General features: G+C 49.0%; 2 protein-coding genes across 8 annotated transcripts in view; one reads left to right on the plus strand and one right to left on the minus strand.

Moving 5' to 3' along the window:
* Positions 1-6,467, plus strand: part of LOC102443910 (tyrosine-protein phosphatase non-receptor type 11-like) — a 110,961-nt gene extending 104,494 nt beyond the window's left edge. For 5 of the 6 annotated variants that reach the window (XM_075906704.1, XM_075906706.1, XM_075906702.1 and 2 more), the window contains 3 exons: positions 190-290; positions 3,437-3,545; positions 4,990-6,467. In XM_075906704.1, the coding sequence (XP_075762819.1) occupies positions 190-290; positions 3,437-3,521 (186 nt within the window). In that variant the 3' untranslated portion in view covers positions 3,522-3,545; positions 4,990-6,467. The remainder of the gene's footprint in view (positions 1-189; positions 291-3,436; positions 3,546-4,989) is intronic. The other variant, XM_075906703.1, reaches the window with a different exon arrangement.
* Positions 6,468-9,507: 3,040 nt separating this feature from the next.
* On the minus strand, positions 9,508-13,565 carry RNF223 (ring finger protein 223). Of its 2 annotated transcripts, XM_025186676.2 has the most exons (3): positions 13,330-13,565; positions 10,707-10,845; positions 9,508-10,358 (listed from the first exon to the last, which is right to left on the minus strand). In XM_025186676.2, exons 2-3 carry the CDS (start codon positions 10,759-10,761, stop codon positions 9,571-9,573), a joined length of 843 nt encoding a protein of 280 aa, XP_025042461.1. In that variant the 5' UTR covers positions 10,762-10,845; positions 13,330-13,565; the 3' UTR covers positions 9,508-9,570. The 2 variants fall into 2 exon arrangements, 1 of the variants encoding a protein (XP_025042461.1); XR_012897357.1 differs by lacking the exon at positions 10,707-10,845 and having other exon boundaries at positions 10,222-10,358.
* Positions 13,566-15,805: the final 2,240 nt, after the last annotated feature.

Genomic DNA, 15,805 nt, shown 5'->3' on the forward strand with positions numbered 1-15,805 from the left:
CAGTGGGCAGCTCCCTGGACGTGGGGTCGTTGGCCCTGGAAGGTCTAGAGCAGCTCTCTGCCCAAGGCGGGTGGGAAGCTGCTCCAGCCCCTTTCAGTTAACCAGAACTGATAAGCATCACCCATTTAGCTGCCTGGGGGTGGACACGTGCCTCTGGCAGCTGCTGCATCTCCTTACTTTCCCTTTCAGAGGAATAAGATGAAAGAGCGGGACTACCTGAATATCCGCTACCCTCCTATGGATAAAGCCAGAGCCAAAGGGCAGCTGCCCTCGCCGAGGCCTCAGCCTGGGTATGTTTGCATGGAAGGAGATTAGGGATGGGGCGGGGAGCAGGCGGGACTGAAAGGACCATCGCCTCCCCAATGGCTGCCATCTTTCACACCGCCACTTCCTCCTCCCGCTAGGGCACTTTCCAAGCTCCCAGAGGGAAGGGAGTCTGTAACTGGCAGTGTAAATATGTACCAGTCAGCCCCTCCCCAGCCTGCTGGTCTGCCCCATTGTTGCAGCTGCCGTTCCGTCGGCAATTGCGTAAGCCCCTTTTCCTTGGAATTGTCCTGTGAGCCGCAAGAGGGAGGAAGGAGGGCAGCAGAGTAACAATCCGCTATTACACAGCGCTCTAGAGCGAGAGAGCGCGCTTGTGGGGGATGAGTTGGGGGAGAGGTGAGCTGGAGAAGCTGAACGCTGAGTGACCAATGTATTTTTCGGTTCATTGCCCCTTCTGAAAAATAAAATAAAAGTTCACTGGAGGTTACCCAAAATGTTGCACTTCAAGGGTTTTTTTTTTTTTTCAAATTGAAAAACCGAGGCTCTCTGTTGCTCCCCACCTCCCCAAAAGAGTGAAGTCTTTGGGTTTCATTTATTTAGAGTATTTTTCCCACCAACGCAGCTTGGCAAAAGACGTGAATTTTCAAAACGTTTCCCAGTCACCAAATCTGCATTTTTCGCCAAAAGAAACACTTGAGGTTGATTAAACTTCATCCCAGTCTATTGATGACTCTTTGGTGACAGTAGAGGTTCTACACTTCTCTCTAAAAGAAGAGGGGCCATAGAAGCGGTGAGCCGGGGGTTGTGCTATATAGGCAACGAATTTGCCGTTGCTGGCAGCTTTTTGTTCTAAAACTATAGGCTTTTCAACCTTGCTTCATTTGTGGACTCTTTAAAAATTGTTGAAATCAGCAGTGGACCCCTTTGGAAATCTGTGGGCCACCAATTCTAGAGATGCTGTCATTCAAAGGGGATTACTTTGGGGCACTTCTCTTGCCTGTGCTATGCAGGAAGTCAGTTGAGATGGTCACAATGGTCCCTTCTGCCTTTGGAATTGATGAATGGGAGGGGCAGTGGAATTGATGAATGGGAGGGGCAGTGGAATTGATGAATGGGAGGGGCAGTGGAATTGATGAATGGGAGGGGCAGGGTGTCCGGAGCTGTCAGGGTGGACACTTGAAGGGGTGATGTTTTGTACAGCTGCTTACTCCTCCAGAAGAGACTTTGTGGTCCGGTGCTAGGTCAGATTTAAGTTGAAGCAGGCTAGGGAAGCAGAAATGGAGGTGTTAGTGGGTGGCTTGAGGGTTTGTTTTTTACAGGCTAGCTGAGGGCTACAGCCTAAGTCTTGCCTACTCTTGGAACAGTGGTTGAAAAAAATCACACGCGCATCCCTTGTGATGCCGGCAGCAAGAAGAATCCAGGCATCTCTGGCCTTGTGCCGAGTGGCTGTGCATGAAGGCAGGCAGGGTCTAGCAGCTGTCCCCTTCCTGTCTCCTCCCCAGCACCAAAGCTTTCTGAGCCCACATACCCAGTGGAAATGGCGGCAGAATAAAATTTTCCTTCCAAATGCTCCTGATGTTTCAAGCCCGAGAGCTGCCTTTTGCAGATAGAGCCCATCTCTAATACGGGTTTTGCAGAGAGACGTGTGGGCCTGGGGCTGTACCAGCAGTAGCAGCAGGATCTGCTAGAGGGCAGCAGACACGCTGGGCAGAGGGGCTGGGGGGCTGAGACTGTCCTTCTACAAGCCCAAGACACCTGCACGTGTCCATTTATTTGCAAATGAGCTTTGTGGACCCTGAGCTCGTCTGACGATCACTCAGCCCTAGTTCTTCTCTAGTATGGTGAACTTTCCAAGCCAAGTTGAACCCTGCTTCGCTGCTGCAACCTGTCAAAAGCCAGGCCTACCCTAAAGGGAAAGGTCAAATTAAGATGCGCAACTCCAGCTACGTTAATTACATACATGGAGTCGGTGAACCTTGATTCGAACTTCCCTCAGTGGGAGGCCAAGGGGAGCCAATGCTCTTGTTGGCTTCCCTTGCTCCTTGCAGAAGCAGGAGTACTGGCTGCTGATGAGGGCACCCTCTGGGTTCGATTTAGTGGGTCTTTATTAGACCTGCTACATCAAACTCCAGAAGATCAATCGCAGCAGCATCTATCTTCCCCAGAGTGAAGACATGACCTAAATGTTTCTCTTGATGATGTTTGAACCTAAAACTCTGAACCTCAGAATGAGGGTAGGGAGGGATGGTACATGGGACAAAGTCAAAGAAAATTATTTCCTGCTGGCTGAATATTGCATAGCCCTTATTTCACAAGGCCTGGGCTGGCTTTCAAGGGATGTTCACGGTTATGTGCACCTGGGATTTTGGCTAGGCCTGTTCTGAATGAGAAGCTTGGCTTGCAAAAAGCAGGTCAGGATGGAGGCTGCTATCCACCTCCCTCCTCCAGAAAGTCCACAGTTTTGGCTCACCCCCTTCTTTAGAGGTGAAGGAAGCATTGGGAACGTTCTCTCACCGATCTTGTTCTAGTGTTGTGTTAGGGATGTTAATATCAGTTAATTGACTAGTCAAGTAGCCTCCTGAATTCTTATCAGTTACTCATTTATTCTATAGTCCCTGGGGGCGGGGCTGGTAGCCAGTGCACTCCGGCCCCACTCCCGATGAGCCCCCATCCACTCCACGCTGCTGCCTCTGTATCAGGGTAGCAAGGGCAGACTCTAAAAACCAGCTCCCCTCACGGACTGGCTGCCTGTCACTCATGCTGCTGCCTCTGATACAGAGGCAGCAGTGCTAGGTGGTGGCAGCAGCCCCTGTCTGGGGGTGAGAGTCTGAGCTCCTGGACCCAGTGCAAGCCAGGACTGAGCTGGGTTGCTGGCCAACACACTAAAAAATGTGACCGGGGGGAGCAGGGAAATGTGTGTAATCTACAGCATTAACCTATAAGCTTTTGCTTATCGGTTAATCGACTACACTATTCAATCCCTGTGCATGTGCGTATAAAGGCCCTCCTCTTGGATAAATGGTCAAGGCCTGGTCTGAGTGCGCATTCAATGTGAGGGACCATAGGCATGAGGTGCATAGGCATGGGGGTCGTTCTTGGGCTCACTAGCTGAGGGGAGGGTGTGGAAGGGCCCCTAGGCAATCTACTCACAGAAGGCTTTGTGTCTTTCCAGGGCTGATGACGACTCAGCCACTGTCTACGAGAACCTGAACATCAAAGGCCCAAAGGTTTCAGGGATGAATAACGTGGGAAGATAAAGGAGCTGGATGGAGGCTGCACAGGTATGAGGGTTCCCTTCCATTGTCTGAGATGGGCACTAAACCCCACCTGGATTCTGTGGGCTGTAGTCCCTGGTCAGCATCATGTGACATGTGTGGCCCCATCTATGCAGGGAAAACCCAGCTACATGTTCGAACAGATCTTAAATGTATGTGTGTGCTGCTCCTGGGCAGTGGCTGGCTGTGGGTGGGGGTGGGAGAAATGAGGCAGGAATTTTTATTTTTAGAAAAAGGCCTCAGCTTGTCCTGTTGGTCTCATTCTATGGTTGTCTTCCCAGTGTCGGTGCTGAGGGTATGTCTACATTGCAGTCTGACTGGATTACAGCTTGAGTAGATATGTCCAGGTTGGCATGGCTGCAAATAGCCAGGCAGATGCAGTAGTATGGACGTTAGCACAGGCACAGAACCCTGCGTACCTACTTGGGTGGCTAAAACCACAACTCTGCATCCATGCTGCTGTTTTGAGCCATGCTTGCACAGGCCTGTACTCTTGAGCTGCAGGCAAACCCTGGATTGCGTATTGGAAAGAGGGAGACCTACACCTAGAATACTAGAACTGGAAGGTTCAAGAGATCAAGTCCAGTCCCCTGCCTCACGGCAGGACCAAGCACCATCTAGACCAGTGTTTCTAAACCTTTTTTTTTTTTTAAAGTACCCCCCCCTTTTTTTTAAAATGTAAGTACCCGAGTACCTACAGTTTTCAGACACACGCACAATTTTTTTCTACCGTTGCAACACATTTGTTTAAACAACTTACTCGTAGCCAGGCGGTCGATGTACTTTTTGCACCCAAAACATTTCAAAAATAATAAAACGCTGTAAAACTTAAAACAAAAATTCAGTTTTCTCCAAATGTCAGTTGTTGATGTACCCTCCAGACTTCTGTCAAGTACCCCTAAGGGTAGTTGTCCCACTGGTTGAGAAACACTGCTCTAGATCGTCATCACCTGCTCTTAAATATCTCCGGGGATGGAGATTCCACAGCCTCCCTAGGCAACTTATTCCCGTGTTTAACCACCCCAACAGGAAGGTTTTCCAGCTCCCCTTGCTGCCATTTCAGCCCATTGCTGCTTGTCCTATCAGAGGTTAAGGAGAATAATTTTTCTCCCTCCTCCATGACCAGCAGGGGAGACTCAGATTTTGGGGATGAGTCAGTGTCATTGCACTACACTGGGCCAGGATGGTCAATCCCAACCTGACATGACCTCCATAATAGCCCTCTCTGGCTTGGCTTCATCAGACACCTCTCGATATGACTTCAACAGCCCCACCGCTTCCGATAGGTGCCCAGATGTAAAATACCCACAACTGCAGTATTCCTATGCATGGTTTCCTCACCTTAGAGCTTGGAGGGGCGCGCGTCTCATTTGTCTGTCTTGTCTGACTCGTTATACCTAGTAGCTGACAACTTCTCTCTCTCTCTCCTCTTCTCTTCTTTGGGTCTTAGGGTTTACCGTGTTTCCCTCCACACTTCCCAAATTCTGCCACCACTGCCTCCCCCTTACCTTCGCCTTCCAAGCACCTTGGATCCAGCGAGGAACCACAATGCTGAAAGCACATGAGCAGGGCAGAGTGTGCGCCTTAGGAACTCGCCTCGATCTAACGTATTCACGGGGAGCGACCTTTATCCGCTCCCTTTTTCACTTAGGCCGATATTTATGTGCAAGTGCCTCTGGATGTTGATAGGGTGTAAAAGCTCAGTGTTTTTTAATGTTTTTGTCTTGTTTTTGTTTTAAAAGAATTAAATTAATTTTTTTTTTTTAAATTGTTTTGTAAAAAATTGAAATAAATTGAGGCTCTGTTTAGGAGCTTGGCCTGCTGAGGACAATCACCGGCGTGTGGCGGCACTTCACAGCTTCAGGAGGTTGCTCCTTTCTGAGCACGAGGTGTTTAAACCGAATCCTGGGTTCACTCTACTGGCATGGGAGTGACGGACTGAGAACGCGGACTGGCTCCAGGTATTGTGCAAATCACTGCTGTGTAAAGGCCCTCTGCTCCCTCGCTCTTTTGGAAAATGCCCCTCCATTCTGCTGTATTAAACGTGGGCAGCTACACCGTCCTGCCAAAGCGCCTAGCTCCTGACGATGGGGCAGCCCCTGATATCGCCGCATGCAGAGAACCAGTGGGGTGCAGTGGACTTGTCCATCTGGCAGCAGAATCCACCTGCCACACAGGGAGTAGACTCGGACACCCGCATAAGTGAGGAGCCAGCCGTGGAACCTTCATCTCCAGCAACGCAGGCCTCTGTCCGTGGAGCCTGAAGCTCTCTGTGGCGGCAAACACAGGAGGGAGGTCACGGATCTGTGTGCTCAGCAGCAAGAGGGCCACCTCTCGTGGGCCGTCAGCACGTGAGAGCGAACCAAGGACTAAGAGCTCTGCTGAATTCGATTCCTGACTCTGCTGCAGTCGTGCTGCGTTCGTTCCCCCACGTTTGTATGCTGAGGCTGATACCATGTACACCGCATAGGGGAGCTGTGGGAAGTGCTTTAATATTTGTACAGCACCGGGAAGAAGAGGAGAGAACGCTTTGGAGGGTTCATATTCCAGTTTGGTTCGGGCATCTTAATTCTGACTGTCAGCTGTCGCAGTGCCGGGCCAGCAAACCGCTCTGCCAAAGACCCTCCTTTCTGCCGGACTCCTGGCTCTGTGCAAAAGCCCAGGGCCTGAATGCCAGGGCCTAAAGCTGGAGAACTTGTCTTGGACAGCTGTTAATGGCAAAAGAGAAGCTCTTCCTTGTCTGCCTGAGAAGATGGACTTGCTGGGCAGTGGCGTTAGCATGCAGGGGTGGCACTGTGGTCCTTCCAAGGCGCTGCCGGGGTAGAACAAGGAGTACAAGGATGTACCGTGGCTGGCACGTCGGTCACAGGGACAAGAAAGCCGTTTATTTTTATTGCACTTTTAATAAATGTTGACTATTCTAAAGGATTTAGCTGCCCTTTTTTTTTTTTTTTTTTTTTTTTTTTACATTTGAAATGCTAGTGACAGTGGCGGATGGATATTTGAAGTGGGGAGGGATGCCAGCAGGTGCCAGGCCTGTCCTACCTGAACACCTGCTCCTCTGACACCCCGATTGGCATCCCTCCCTAGTTTTGGGCTAGCTCTGAGCCACTAGCTTCTGAGAGAGCCAGTCTCCAAGTCCTCCCAAGCCTCAAGCGCATGCTGGGAAATGAGGCGGTTTTAAAGGGCTGCTGGTGATGGGGGTTGGTTGTTGGGGTAAATCCGGGGGAACAGACCAGACGGCAGCGGGTGCAGGGCTCTGCCTGGGCTGCAGTTTGCAGTGGGAAGTAAATGAGCAGACGGCAGGCAGTTGTACTGTGACACAGGCACCAGCCCCGTCCCCTTCCTTCTCTATTTGTCCCCTAGCCATTACAGGTGAGATGTTGGTGATTGTTGGGTCGTCTGATCCATCCCCCCCTCCCCAGACTGAGCCCCTTCCGTACAAAAGGTTCCGCCCAGCACTGGATTAAAAGTCCTGGATGCAGCAGGCAGGGAGCTGGCCTGGACAATGCGTGTGTTCTAAGGCTTGCTATAAATCAGCCACCTATTGAATCGGTGACAGCAGCAGGGCCCTGCAGAAATGCTCCCCTGGCAAAGCTCTCATGCCCATGCTGGCGACCTGCTCTCCTACTCCAATCCCTCTTGACGGCTTGGAGGGGGAGAAGAGCTGGGGAGAGCACCAGGCTGGCCCATCTGCAAACCGAGCCTTCCCCCCCTATTCAGGGGGTTACAATAAGATCTCTAGAGGCACACTGCAGAGGGGGTCAAGTAGGGTGAGGGTAAACACTTGAGCATTAGGGCGTCTGTATGGGGGTTGCCAGCTGCTGAAAATGATTGATTGGTTTTTATGGACAGTACAGACAAATTACAGGCGCACAGACTTTTTTTTTTTAAGACCCATTATTCTGTAATACAAAGATGGCTCAAAAGGGCACAATATTTCACATGCATCCAGACACAATCCCATTCCTCCTACAGCCCTCCTGCCCGGCCCCTCCTCCCAGCCAGGGAGGGGACTCCTAGGAGCTGCTTGCTGGCTGGGGCCAGGGGCCACCCCTGTGACCACCATGCTGTGAGTTACAAACAGGAGCCAGGGGAAGGCTGGTAGGCCCAGCCCGTTGTACCCTGTCCCCCACCACGGGAGCCTGGGGGGGGGGGGGGGTGCTGCACACATGCCCACCCCTACAGGTGCTGCTGTGCTGATGCTAGCGATGCCCAAGAAGAGTTCAAGGCAGGAGGCAGAGAAGAACCACCCCCAGGCACAGGTCGGAGGGCGCCCTGCCAGGAGCATCCCCCTCTGTCCCGGGAATTTAGATCCCCCTGGAGCTGCCCCACCCTAAAGAAGTCACCCTGGGATTAAGGGAGAGGAACCCTGCTCCACTGTAAAGCTTGGTGGGGTGTCTTACTGGTCTAAGGTGTTTTTACCCAACTCTGATTTTAGCTCTTTTATGGACTGTCCCTGAATTTACCGAGGGCTGGCAACCATGAGCGGGACCCTGGCTCGCGATATCCAGCTGAGTGCTGGATTGATGCAGACGCTGGGGAAATGCTAGGTGCATCTGGTCTGGATTTAAAGCGGAGCACCTCCATGAAGGAGCAATGGCCTGGAGTTAACCAGTGCCACTGACATAAAATAGTAGAACTGCTATTGCTGGCTGTGGTTAAAGAGAAACATTTAGCTCCATTAGCAGGTCTCTAGCAATGGTGTATTCACTGAGTCCTCCAGGCTTGAGCAATGCAGCAAAGTCGTCCTGTTTAAAGACCTAGCTGGAGACAAGTGGCCGGTGTCTTACCACGCTGCTGTTAAAGGAGGTAAGTGATCGTTACGGAGAAGCATCTAGTCTGTTTTTCCCCCTCTGGTACATGGGCTAGTCCATCTTTAATGGAGCTGTGCAAAGTTCTCAGTGAACCGGTAACCCCTGACAGGACCAGAGTCCTGCATGTTAGAGAAATTAACTACTCCTTTTCCCCGCTCCCACTGCCCCATTCCCGTCTATGGTTTTGAATTTTAAAAAATGGCCAAGCTAAATATGGAGAGGTGGCTTTTCAACAGAAAATGCAAATTTCTGCAGTTTTTAAGGCACTCCTATTGTAGTAATTATTCCTCCCCCTCAAACTTAAACATTAAAGCACAAGTGCTGGGGTGGAAGGTAGTTTTACAACTTTTTTCACAGCTTCAGCTTGGTCTTCAGGTGGGGTTTCCTCCATTGACCAGCGTTGGAAGTAAAAAGCCCCAGCCCCAAATATCAAGCTGAACAACACCAACAATAGTTGAACACTAACAAATATAGTTATGAAATGTTTAATAAAGCACACAGTATAAAATTAAATAGTCACTTTTTATAGATACACAGCATTTGCACGCTTCTTTCCAAGGGCCGATGGTTTTCTCTCCTTTAGAAATAATCACAGCTAGACTATTTTTTTCACAGTGTTATGGGGTTCCAAGAAAATAATCCTTTTACTGTCACTTCTTTGTCATCAGTGAGTTGAAAGTGCTGAGTCTATTCCCAGCCGTGTCTTAGCAGAATATGGCACTGGTGTGAGGCACATGCATCTTTCCTGAGAAGCACCAGTCCTAGAAATACACCTTTGGCACAATACTCTTTGTGCAAGCCTTCAGGGTTCTGTTAGCTACGTAACATTTACAGGGGTGACAACATTGAGGTGGTGGCTTAATATGCTGCTATACACAACCCCTCCACCAAGGTTCCCTTTTAATTTTTTTTCTATCCATGTGAAGAATAAATTTTGTGCACTCAGGCATGTGCAGATGTATACCACCAGTAGAAACACAAGCTCTCCTGGGTGGCCGCCCAGGTGCTCAGCTTACAGGGAATGCTGTCCCTTACTTTGCACTGGCATCACTGAAGTTTAAAGTGCATAGGCGCAGCAGCATGTAGGTCGAGAACAGGGACTGCTACCGCTTGGCCATGAGGTATGTTGGCAAAGCCCAGTAGTCGGCAACTTGGCCTAGGTCAGAGAAGTGGAGGGGCATGGCTAGCCCTAGGGCTGCTTTTCAGTGCCAACTCTAGTTAGAGAGCAGGCTGGTACCAGGCACAGTAGAGTTGTTCTGTGTAAACAGGGTGGTGCCCGGCCTTGTGTACGTGACGGTCCTTGTGAAGCAGCGGAGGTTCCCGGTTTTCAGGGCGCACTGAACTGGCCACAGAATGATGCACAGTAGGATGATGGCGAGGGCAGAGAGGAGGACGATGCGTTTCCAGTCATCGCATATGGCGCAGCGGGACAGCCGCCCGGCCATGCCCTCTGTTGGCGTCGTGGGAACGTTGGGCTTGCTCATGGCCACGTCGAGCCAGATGCAGGCGTTGGGGTCTTCTGTGTCCTGGGATGATTGTCGGCAGCACAGCTTGCTGCCTTCCATCCACACCAACTTCTCCCGCTGGAGCTCAGGAGGCAAGGTGGACAGGAGCTCCTTGCTGGTCTGGAGTGCTGGAGGGCCCTCGAGGGGGATCTCCGTTGGCTGCCTGCACAGGGGGCAGGGCAGGTGGTCCTCCACCCGGTGCGGCGGCAGCGCCGAGGTCAAGCGGGCCACACACTCCAGGCAGAAGACATGGGTGCACTGCAGCAACTTGGGTGTCTTGAAGCTGTTGTCGTAGGTGTTGAAGCAGATGGAGCACTCGATGGGGGAGGTAGGCTTGGGGGAGGTCGGGGAGCTGAGCTTCCTGCCATAAGTGGGGGAGGTGACTATGATGGGGCTTATGGGAATAGGCACCTCATCCTGAGCGGCAGGAATGGGGCTGCTGGGGGAACGGGGCGTCTCGGTGCGCCGCATTTGGGGTAACCACGACATGACTGACCCTGAGGAGACAAGCAGAACAACGTTAGAGGCTAGGTAAGAGGGAGGGGAAAACGCTTTGCTACGTTCTCCTAAATATTTACCCCTAAAGAGAGATTAGTCTGATGCAGGCATGAGCGTGGCTCCCTTGAGAACTGCAATTCCCACAGAGCTGAAATTATGGGGGGGGGGAGGTAGATATGAAAGTAAGACCCCACGCCCGCAATCCTCCTCCAGCAAAAGTTGTGTGGGGGACAGAGACAAGCCACCAGCAGGCATCCGGCGAAGCTAGCCAAAACATTTCCACCACAGCCGCTGGAAGGAGTTCACAACGGCTGCCTCCCCCTGCCACCAAAAACCAAAAGACGTACCCCACTGGCCGCTTCCCATCACCTGAGACGGGAGGAGCAGAGCAGAAGTTTCCATGAAGTCAACTAAGGACTTGGCTATGCCAATCTATTAAGCGGGGAGGTGCTCAGGGGTAACGGTGATGGGCACCAGTACAAAAGCCTAAGATAAATAGATAAATTGTAAAAAAAACAACAAATGGTCTGGTAGCACTTTATAGACTAAACATGGAGATGGGATCATGAGCTTTCTTGGGCACAGCCCACTTCTTCAGATAACTGGTATTATGAGCTTGGGATATGAAAACTCGAAAGCGCCCCCATGGACTGATAGAACATCCCCTTCAGCTTTATGGTCAGCACCCCCAGCCAGGTGCCTTCATGTGCCCCTGAGTGTCCTCTCCAGTGCACCGCCTTGGGAATGGGTGGGGGACCCCGGTTGTTTGCAAGGTAGGTAAGCTTGCTGTGTTTCCTATTGGGGCAGAGGAGAGACCTAATCTTGCAATCATGACATGGCAAGAAACATTGCCTAAGGAAATTCCCTCCAGAACCTGAGGGAGGAGAATTCCTCACTGAGCTATTTCCTTGTTGTGCTATCTCCTAGAGACGCGGCTTCTGCCTGGTCACCTCAGACTGACCGCGCCAGCCTGCCCTGAGCTATGTGATGCCCTGGTGCTGTCTGCCCCCAAGGATGTCCACGTGGGAGGGAGCTCTGGCACCGAGTGCCAACGCTGCCACCCTGTCAGCAAGTGAATTCACAAGCTTGAGGTGGAGTCACTCCAGTTGGTGTGTAAATGTGGCCTCACAGTTGGAGGCTATCTGTAGCCATGACAACAGGGCAGCTACCCTGACTTGGGGGAATATTTAAAAGTTTGTCTTGGAAAGTGGACATTTAATTGGAGGTTTCCCCAGAATTCCTGGGAAGCATTGGTTTCAGACTAGTCACTGAACTGGGCGAACCTGTTGGCTTTGTTTTGCAAAACAGCATCTGGATGACATGCTAGGGTGTTCTAAGCACAGCCCTTCTTATAGCACCCGACTTGCTCAGTGGGTAATTCCCCACCCTTGGCATGACTCGTCTCATCTTAATGGTATTGAAAATCCTGCTTTTTCCTCCATGTACCTAAGTGTGTCCCCATCAAGTGCATACACACCCTGCAGGAAATAAAATACTGCTGAATTACAGACTAACAAAACATGTAGATCTTCAGATGACCGGGCTGTGCCCATGAAAGCTCATGATCCCATCTCCATGTTTTGTTAGTCTATAAAGTGCTACCAGACCATTTGTTGTTGTTTTTTTTTTAAGTTTATCCTGTTCAGACTAACTCGGCTACCCTCTGAAGCTGCCGAATAAAGCTAATCTTGCTAGGGCTGAAGCTAATTTTAGGTACCCAGATTTGTACCTCTGAGCCAAAACCTGGTCTGTTAACGAGGAGAATTTAGCTCATCGGTGGGGGGGGGGGTCATGTCTCCCCCTCATCGCCTGCACAATAATGTTTTTATCTTATGGTCACCTAATCCCTTCTTGATTCTACAGGTTGCCGGGTGGCTCTTGTTGACACCTCAGCAAATCCTAGCATGTATTTATTTTATTGCACTAAAACCTGAAGTTGACATGGGGTCTGGTTCCAGCACAGCCCTTTTCAAACCGTTCACCAGCCAGAGCCCAGTTTTCAGGGAACTTGGGGCAGTTTCCTGGCTTTCAATCAAAATCAGACAGACTTTGTGGCTTCTTAAAACTCCATCCAGGAAAATCTGGCTGACTTTTTTTTTTTTTTCACCCAAGTTTCATTTTTCAGTGTTTGGGGCACCAGGAGCACCCACATGGACAGGTGATGAAGGATGCACCAGTCTGTGCTGATATCACAAAGTTTTGCACGAGTTAATATGGCTAGAAGCCTAAAAAGCTTGGTGAAAACTTTTCACGAGTGCTCCATAATGGTCATTGCAGAAGCCCTGGTAACCTGAACACACTTAGTAGTTAGTAAAATCTCTCAAAACTAAAGCCAAATAATCACTACTTTTATAAAGGAGTTAGTTTTATTAGAAGATATTTGAATGCAACTTTGAGTTGCTCTGGAATAACTCCTGTGAATCTGCTAGAAAAGTACACAAACCTATTTAAAACAATCCCATGTAGTAGTAAGAACGGGGCATTGCTTTGGCATGAACAGGAAACCAGGCACCTAAATGTCATCTGAACTCGGCCATAACTTCATACATGTATCTAATTTATAATGGCGCATCAATTGCCCCCGTAGACACTAAAGTTAGTCTGTAACAGGAAAAACTTAAACAACAAATAGTCTGTTAACACTTTAAAAACTACATATTTTGTTAGTCTTTAAAGTGCTAACAGACTATTTGTTGTTTAAGTTTTTCAATAAATGAGCCATGAAAGGAGACTCTGCAATGAATCAAATTCCAAATCACTTGCCTCTGCCAGGCTACTGGAAAAAGCATTAAGTAGTTTTACTTCCAGGCGACCCTCTTAAACTTCCATCTTGACCATAAAGACACAGAAAACAGCATTAGTGGCCTACTGTGTTAACCATGTAATCTGATTCCCCAGTGCCGTCTTTAACGCCAAGCAACTGAATGCAGAGGTAAGAGCTACATAACTGAGATTACAGTCTATAATTACCTGTACAGAGTTCAGGTTAGCAGGAGAAAAGCATGTTCTGCCTCTTGTTCTTGGCTCTCCTCTTCCGAGGTTGTGTTTACAGTCTCTGCTCCTGTTTAGTTATAAGCCGCCTCTGGTTGTCTTCTGATTGCCAAGTCCCCTGATGGTTTTTCACTAAGTTTCCAGATGAGATGAGATTGATCTGGTAGAGTGAATGATCTCCAGCAGCTCCCAGTGTTATGTGCAAGTGGCCTGCCTCTGTCACTCGGGTGTCTTTTATACCTTCCTGTCTGAAGATGATTACCTGCATCACCTGGCTTTCCCAATTATAAGTGAATCATTCAATTGACTGCAAGAACATTTCCACTAGGGGGCGGTTTCTCTTTTGACAGATAAAGCAGGTTGGAAGGTCACTGATGAGATACAGGGTTGAAGTCATACCTGCTCGCTGACTGAATTGTTGCTGTTTATTGAATCCGATGATGGGAAACATTTCTTTGCTTATCATCTTCTGTGGCAGCCAGCCCTCGTTAGAGTATGTTTGTCTAGGCTTTGGCCTGGGCCGGTCTACTCTAGTTTTAAGTAGTTCATGTTAAATGCTTCTGGGCTTACTAATGCATGATAAGTTTTCCATAAAATCTTTTGTCCTCTGTGGTGGAATTGTAAGTGCAGCAAATTTTAGGAAGGTTACTATTTTTCTCCTGATTCTTCTTTCAAGATAAATTACGTTTGAAATCATTTTGGGTCTGTAGCAAGAAAGGGACCACCTTGGGGCTTCCAGCAAGAGATGGGATATCTTTGAAGCTCCCCTGCCATGATTTTGGTTGAAAAAGTGGGTTTGTTTTAATGGCAGAGTGCACTACTAGCAGCTAACGTGTGATCGGTCTCTCTGTAGGCCGATGAAATGTATAGACTGTACCTTAGAGCCCTGCGCAGATACAAAATTTGTGCCTGCATCTGTATCCACAAAAAATGAGCAATGGAGATCCTCAGATTTTCAGGGCTCTATCTAGACTTGCTAGGTAATTCTATAGGCTAGCTCAAAATAAGCCTATAGGCAGAATCCCATTCTCTACTAAAGGGTTTTGCGCTGCTGTGGAGCCATATTTAAATTTATATGGTGCCTTTTTTGTGTAGGGGGTGATGTTAACTGGCTAAAGTCCATTGACTTTCAGTGGGAACAGGGTGCCTAACTCAATTTGTGCCTTTGAAAATCAAGTCCTTTCCCTCATCCCTGTTAAATTCTATATGTCACTGTGCCAGAAGGGTGGATTTTAGGACTAAGAAATGTGATCTCTAATTGGGTTTTTTGTTTTTAATTAAATCTGGAGTTACCCGACCTGTCCATGGGTGCTTTTTATCAGGTCTGCTATATAGCTCCTGAAGACCACTGCAATCCTTTCTGAGATTTTCTGACATTGAATATCCAGATTACCCTGAAAATGGGAGACCTGACATGGAGGAAGGAGGAATGAACAGAGAAGCTACTTAGCAGATATATAGCTCATCTTCTGCCTTGAGGCATCCAAACTGAGCAGCAGGACACGTGAATAATAATAGCAGAGACTTGTGTGCACATATCTGCGTGTGTATGTGTGTACCTACAATACTTGGCAGGCATCATCCATGTCAGTGAGCAGCTTGTGTATCTAAGCATATTAATAAGCATCTCTGCTTTGTCTGAGTGCTGCTAAAGTTGGAGCAATATAAATAACTTAGTGCCCGTGTCCATCACGATGCAGCCTGGAAATACGCAACCAACAAATGCTGCTTTTGTGTTGACAAAGATGAGGGTTGGGTCATTGGCAGGTGTAAATGGGCAGCACTTTGCTGACATAGCTCCACTGACTTTGGTAAACAGGTGAAGATCCGGCCGTCTTCCCAGGTTTGTAGGCAAGGTGACACTCAAATATTCCAATGGAGGAAGACTGTTGGGAAGAGAAACGGACAGGAGGATTTTAAATCAACCCAGCCATTCTGCTATTGCCAGCTGTTGTGCCCTCTTCCTAGTTTCAAGCTTTGCTTTGTTTACCTTGGTTTCCCCACTAGCCCCAGGGCTGATGGACACATGGTACTGAATGACTCGGCTCCAGCAGCTGATTGCCTGGAGTGAGGAGGGGAAGTCTGTGTGTCTCATACGTGCTTCTGTCACAAGGGCATGCTAGATCTGCACAGCACTGAGTGTGCCCAGACTGATTGCAATTTTGGCACAGGAGATCAGGTCTTGAGTTATAAGACAGGACTATGCAGCACTTTAAAGTGCTGCATAGTCCTGTCTTTTGTTTCAGAAAGACCAGACTAACACGGCTACATCTCTGTTACTGAATTAAATATAGACAGTTACTTCAGAAATTGCATTTTTCCTTTGTACATAGGGGTCAGAACAGACAATGACACGTGTACACCCGGCTAGAAATATTTGTTCTCATTACTTTTTGTCCACAGTTGAGGAAGTGTGGTTCAAAAACTGGACTAGGTCTCAGGAGATCGGGAAACA

The sequence above is a fragment of the Pelodiscus sinensis genome, chromosome 23 (genome assembly GCF_049634645.1).
Source record: "Pelodiscus sinensis isolate JC-2024 chromosome 23, ASM4963464v1, whole genome shotgun sequence".
NCBI lineage: Eukaryota > Metazoa > Chordata > Testudines > Trionychidae > Pelodiscus > Pelodiscus sinensis.

Bases quoted from the DNA above. Each gene is read 5' to 3' on its own strand.
- RNF223 (XM_025186676.2), bottom strand. From the start codon at position 10,761: ATGGAAACTTCTGCTCTGCTCCTCCCGTCTCAGGTGATGGGAAGCGGC. The intron at 10,359-10,706 runs GTACGTCTTTTG...TTGTCTCCTCAG, and splicing joins GATGGGAAGCGGCCAGTGGG to GGTCAGTCATGTCGTGGTTA.